Below are 6,715 nucleotides of genomic sequence, written 5' to 3'. Positions count from 1 at the left end.
CTTGATGTGGTCCATATATACAATGGAATATTACTCGGCCATCAGAAAGGATGAATACCCAACATTTACATCAACATGGATAGGACTGGAGGAGATTATGCTAAGTGAAATAAGTCAAGCAGAGAAAGTCAATTATCATATGGTTTCACTTATTTGTGGAACATAAGGAATAGCATGGAGGACATTAGGAGAAGGAAGGGAAAAATGAGGGGGGGAATTGGAGGGACAGATGAACCATGAGAGACTATGGACTCTAAGAAACAAACAGGGTTTTAGAGGGGAGGCGGGAGGGGGGATTGGGTAGCCCGGTGATGGGTATTAAGGAGGGCACATACTGCATGGAGCACTGGGTGTTATACGAAAACAATGGATCGTGGATCACCACATCAAAAACAAATGATGATTGTATGGTGACTAACATAATAAAATTAAAAAAAAAAAAAAGGTAAAAGAACAAACAAACAAAAAAAACAAAGACCCTTTCCCTCCATTGCTTAATATTTTTGCTTTGCCCTCTCTTCCATGTCCAAGACATTCCACGGCCTGTTGCCCTGAAAATTCCCCTGTGGCAATCCACCACAGCATAGCTCTCTTTGAGAGTACCTCTTCTCAGATCTGCTACCACTAGCCTTCTCAGCGTCTCTGAGAAATGGAAGAAAACTGTCAACCCTCCTCCCACCCAAGAAAAATGCACATAAATACAACATCGTGACTACAATGGACTCTAACTCAAGCTGATTCGTTCTTGACCTTTCTCTACTCCTCTTCTAATAAAAAGATACCTCCCCACTATCCTGTCTTCTAGGGGTTTTGCTAAATAAATGGCTAGTTATATATATGTGTCAGGGAAGGCTTATAGATTCATTTATTCATTCTAAAGGCATTTTTGAACATCTGTAGTATACAAGGTACAAGAGTAAGCCCTATGAGGATTCAAAAACAAGGTTGGCAGTACCTTGCCCTTAAGACATTGTCAATCAGAGCCAATGAGACTCACTTTTTGTGTTTTTGTTTGAGTTATCTCTTTCCACTTGATTTAGTGTTGAAAGACCTGCAGTTGCTACAGCAGTCTTGCTACCATGAGAGGATAGCCTGTCTAGGACTGGAGCCAACCAAGAAAAACTGGAGCAGAGAGGTGGACAAGGAGAGAAACTGGCTCCTGATCACACAGTTTTATCCTCTGCATCAAGTTGTTCCTAAAGCTAGCCCTAAGTGGATTTTTGTCTGCTACAAAGGGCAATAAACTATTCCCAACCAAAACAGTGTTAACATACAGGTTTGGATTATCTTTTTAACCTCCTGGTCTTCCAATGACAGCCTCACATATTCTTACAGCCCCCTCAGAATCTTTACTCAGTGCTGGAAGTGGGTATCTGTTCTACTGGACCAATGATGAATCTCTTCAACATCTTGTCTTATTGAAGCAACACTGTCCCAGAATCAGCCCCGCTAAAGCAGTAGGACAGAAAAGACGGCCAGTGGTAGGACCAACCTGCACATCCTCTTCTTAGCCAGGCAAGAGTGCATTAGAATCTGAGGCCAAACGGACACTCACTGGGAAGGTGGCTGGAACTAAGAGCTCTTGAAGGGACCCAAGCCAAAACTACCAGCTGGAACCCAAGCAAAAAAATCTATGTGGGTTGTACCTTGTTGAGCAAGCGCTAAGGGAAGAAGAGGTGGTCATGGGAGATTAGCCAGAAAGCACATTGTCAGAAATTGTAAGGTGCAGTGGTTCCCCAAAGAGCCAGTATTCAGATATCTGTTATAACAGAGGATATTCAACAGCCAAGAGAGAATCTGAAATAGCACCAAGTATTTTAAAAGTTCTTTTCTTTCAATCTCTCTCCCACTTATCCTGATTAAAGATCACAAAATGAGGGGCAGAGAAGGAAATAAAACAAAAAAAACGAAAGAACTTTCTTCCCTTTTATCATCCCCAAACTATGAGGTCCAAATGGAGGGAAAGAGAGGTGATTCAATTGAATGAGAGACTAAAGATTTGATTCGGATTGGATTTTGTTACACACATAAATAGATAACTGCCCTAATACCTCAACAGGACTGGGAAGCTATGGGATCTGCCAAGGGATGGGGAAGGGAGGATGCTTTAGGATACGTTTGGAGAGAGCATCCAAAGAAAGAATAAAGCTGTTCCTGATGGCAGCCCACCAAGTTTGGCCAAATCACTAACAGGTTACACTGTAGGTTGATCTCTGGAGTTATTCCATAGGCTTATCTTAACATAGGCCATAGGAAATAGAAGTAGCTAACTCACCCTTGTATGTATATATGTATGTATGTACGTATTAATTTTTAAAGATTTATATATTTATTTTAGAGAGAGACAGCTCATGAGCGGGGGAAGGCCAGAGGGAGAGAGAGAGAAGCAGACTCCCTGCTGAGTGCGGAGCCCAACCTGGGGCTCCAACCCATGACCCGAGATCATGACCTAAACTGAAATACGAATCCAATGCTCAACTGACTGAGCCACCCAGGTGCCCCTCACCTTTGTATTTACTGTCATAATGGCTTCTCTGTTAAGACCCTTGAGGAAATATCTCTTTGAGCTCACTATCAGGGGTAGTTCTGCTTCTCTGGACCAAACAGTGCATCCATCCAATGGATACGCCAAGCGAAATGAAGAGTGTCCATGAGAAAGTTCTATTCTGCATGGAGTATTTTACCACTGACATTGTTTACAGGTGCTGCACATGGTGATAATAAATCAACGTTTAGTCTATTATATTGTACTTCATATATTTTCTACAGAAAAGGCACCCCCTTATTTCCTACACCCCTTGGTGGAGTGCTTCACCTCTTTATCCTAAGGACACGGTGAATCAGGTTTTTCATCTTTGTTTCAGCTGCTAGAAAATTGGAGTCAAACTCGCCTATTAATGTTTCCTCCCTTGTCCACCAGCACATTTTCCATATGAGGCCTCAGTCCTGGCTCCAGCTTAGATCATGACATTTTTTTTCCTTCACTGTCCCTCTCTCTTGTATTTTTAAACCCACTTCCAAAAAAATAAAAATAAACCCACTTCTAATTACATGATTTCTGTGTGCATATCTTTGTAAGCCCATTTAAATCCTCTTGGCGCAAGATACAGAAGCAGAGTATAAACAGAAAGAAGGATCTTCAGGGCACATATTTAATGATCTATCCCAGGTGTGTAGAATTGCACGTGTCCTTCCTCCTAGACACAGGACGTACATTTGCACATTTTGCACCTTTCAAAATGCAGGAAATGGCCCCTGGAATGCTAGGTCAGTCTTCCTCAGCAAACAGCACCATGTGGTGTAACTCACCTACCCCAGTAGTGTGATCTCCCTTAGGTCCTGTGTAGGAGGTGGGCGTCTCTCCCCTCCTCCTGTACCAGCTGCTCCGGTCTCTTCTCTCCTGGGTAAATGCACACTCATCTTGTTCGAAAGTACACTCTCCAGGTGCGGGTAGAAGCCTCTCTGCAGGGAAACAGCGGGTGGTGTCATTACTCTTGCCTCCAGCTAGAGCCTCTCTGCCGTAGAGGCGGAGAACAATCAGACATCTAGATTCAAAAGTGTCGGGATAACTTTGAGAAAGAAACTTCCTCTGACCCGTGAAGTTATTTGCCTGAATGAGCTTATAAAGCTCGGAAAGTTGGAGGCAAATTGCCTTTATGCAAATACGGAAAATAATAAAATTGCCTAATGTAGGAGGTTTCTTCAGAAATCCAGGGTGAGGGAAGGGAATCCTTAGAACAACTCTGTAGTTGCTTCGGGGGAGGTGGGTAAGGTGCGAAAGCTAAGTGCTTCTGGAGGCACAGTTTGACCTTGTGGAACACGTGACTGGCTTTTTCTGTGCTACCTCACGGGATTGTAGTCAATGAGATGATGTACGTAGTAAAGTATTTAGAACATGAAATTCTCAATAAATATTAGCTAAATAAATATTTAGCTTGGTGTCTTGCTACCTGGAGCCTTATTTTCCCTTTCCAAAAACAAATATTTATGTCTTCGGATGCCATCTTCAATAACTTTGATGATGATTCTTTTTTTTAAAATTTTATTTATTTATTAGAGAGAGAGGAGAGCACGAGCAGGGGAGGGGCAGAGGGAGAGGGAGAAGCAGACTCTCCGCTGAGTGGGGAGCCTGACATGGGGCTCCATCCCAGGACCCGGGGACTATAACCTGAGCCGAAGGCAGCTGCTCAACCAACTGAGCCACCCCGGCGACCCAGGTGATGATTCTTAGAATGGTGCCACCTCCCACTTACTGGAAACTCCTTTGCTTGAACTTGGTTGTACCTTCCCACATCCAGATTCTTAGCAAATTTCTCTAATACACAGCTGTTTTTCACATCTCTTGCATAATAATGATTTTCCTTCATCTCATTTTACAGATGGTACAAGCTAATGAAGGCTCATTCCCTTTTCTATGCCTCAAGTGTAGAGATTCTTATTCTGTGTTTCTTTGTTGTCCTTGCTGTGCCTCACAAATCAAGGGACTAAAAACAAATTATCTTCTCATTAAATAAACAAGGAGATTATCCTCTAGTGACACATTGATTCCTCAGTTTGCCTGTTTGTTAAAGAAATAGATACCCTATGGTTTAGGATGCAGTGGTAATTAGTAGATCAGGGACTAATGATCCGGATTGAGGTATGCACCATTTTCTCATTATACATAATGTCCAACACATAGCCACCATCTTTATTTTGTCACTATCATCAATGCTTGATCCACTGTTCCATTTAATTCACTTAGAAAATATTTATTTTATTATCATTTAAAAATTACATGTTTACAGGCTCAGCATTGGGCGTGGAGCCTGCTTAAGATTCTCTCTCTCCCTCCCTCTCCCTCTGCCCCTCCTTGCCTCTCTAAAAAAGAGAAAAAAGAAAAAAAAGAAAAATGACATGTTTAGTATAATATCTGTGTATAATAACGGTTTCATCACCATTACTTGAAAATCTGCATTTCTGTAAGACAACATTAAAAACAACAAAAGTGACTATAATAAAAGGTGTTTGTTTTAACACATTGTTTTATGCCAGGTCCTATGCTAGGGAATTTATAGGTGTTATTCCCACTATTCAGGTAGGTATTACTTTTACTACCTCTCTTATAGATGAGGATACAAGTCATATGTACAATGTCACACAGTGCATATAAATCATTATTTCTAAATTCCAAAACTTACTACACAGATCTGGAGAGGGGCACTTCTGGCAAGAAAAACAAAAATAATAGGCTAGCCCAGATTAAATGTATTTGGTGTATTCTCAGAGAATCAGGATATGCTGGCCTAGGCCCTGGAGACAAAGAGAGCTTGACCGTCTTACCTGGAGACAAGCAGCTTCCCAATTCTATTGTAATGTCATCCAAGGCTACCAGGCCACAGTCCCAAAAACTTTTGCATAGGCTCATGAAAACCACCTGAAATTCAGAAAAATAAAACCATGAATTTTGTTAACTGCGCATTAGAAATTCTTACAACCTGGGATTTACTCAGCCCAAAGCATGCACAAGCAAACTACAGAGCCCTCTACCTTGTCCACATGAACTATGGGTCACATGGCATGAATAACAGCTAAGCCTTTACACGGGACCCTGAAATCACTTCCATTCTTTTTTTAAGCAGAGTTAAGCTCATAATGATAGGTTGTGTATATTAATGCTGGAATTAGCTCACATTCTTTCGAGAATTGAAGGAGGAAAGCAAGAGGTTAACCGATGGCAGAGGAAAACCTGTCAGGTTTTAAATATTTTCCCCAGATAATCCACAAAGTGCATAGAGAGTTGATGGTATTCCAAGCATTTTTACAAACATTTCCAGTACAAACAGTATTGATTTTTTGGAAATGAATTTCTGGCAATGTGCTTCATTCATATTATGAACAAAGTCTCAGTGATTTGCCATCTGGAGACTTCTGTTCCATTTCCAAAGAGAAGATATATGTCCCTAGACGGTATCACTAATAAAAGCCCTAAATGCAGTTATTTTATCAGGCCAAACATTCTTACTCTTCTACATGAAAGAAAAACAGAGCCATATCATCAATTATTAAATTCATTGCTCCAGAGAAAGCGGGGTGGGGAGGGAGAGAAGTTTTGCATTTCTTTCTATTAGACCAATTTTAAAGTTTCTTTTTCACATACAGGATGAGCAAAGAGTACTTTTCCAAACATTTATATTAGATTTTCACTGTACTTTGTGTTTTATTATTTTTTAAATATTTTTAATTTATTTATTTGACAGAGAGAAAGAGAGAGAGTGAGCACAAGCAAGGGGAGCAGCAGAGGGAGAAGCTGAGCAAGGAGCTGCATGCAGGGCTCGATCCCAGGACCCTGGGATCATGACCTGAGCCAAAGGCAGACGCTTAATGGACTGAGCCACCCAGGCGCCCCTACTTTATGGTTTATAAAGCTGCTTCGCATGTGTAGCCTAATGTATAATGAGTATGAAGTCACTTAGTCCACGTGCAATCCCTCAAATACAAATCTTCAAACAAAGAGAGATATAACAGAAACTAAGTCTCAAATTAGGAATAATGAGAACATTTGATTTTTTTAGATTCTAATATTATGTTGTGTCTTCAACTTATCTGTGTTATCAGCAGGATCTCTTTGCTCTCTGAGGATCAGAACCATTAGTATACAAAATTTATTTCAAAAGAAATTTTAAAATGATGTGACAGTTTACCACTATGCAAACTCTAAAATGTCTTAAGCCAG

The 6,715-nt window shown here is 40.8% G+C and overlaps 1 protein-coding gene across 2 annotated transcripts in view; it reads right to left on the bottom strand.

Moving 5' to 3' along the window:
* MAMDC2 (MAM domain containing 2) overlaps window positions 1–6,715 on the bottom strand; it is a 142,433-nt gene that overhangs the window by 18,998 nt on the left and 116,720 nt on the right. Inside the window, exons 10-11 of one of the 2 annotated variants that reach the window (XM_081802830.1) lie at window positions 5,323–5,416; window positions 3,314–3,462 (exon numbers count right to left, since the gene is read on the bottom strand). In XM_081802830.1, coding sequence (XP_081658956.1) covers window positions 3,314–3,462; window positions 5,323–5,416 — 243 coding nt within the window. Of the gene's footprint in view, window positions 1–3,309; window positions 3,463–5,322; window positions 5,417–6,715 lie in introns of both variants that reach the window. The other variant, XM_081802829.1, reaches the window with a different exon arrangement.

Source organism: Leptonychotes weddellii, chromosome 14, assembly GCF_054177405.1.
Source record: "Leptonychotes weddellii isolate Sample4059 chromosome 14, ASM5417740v2, whole genome shotgun sequence".
NCBI lineage: Eukaryota > Metazoa > Chordata > Mammalia > Carnivora > Phocidae > Leptonychotes > Leptonychotes weddellii.
The sequence above is the reverse complement of the archived record's forward strand: the minus strand, read 5'-3'. Positions and strand labels throughout refer to the sequence as shown.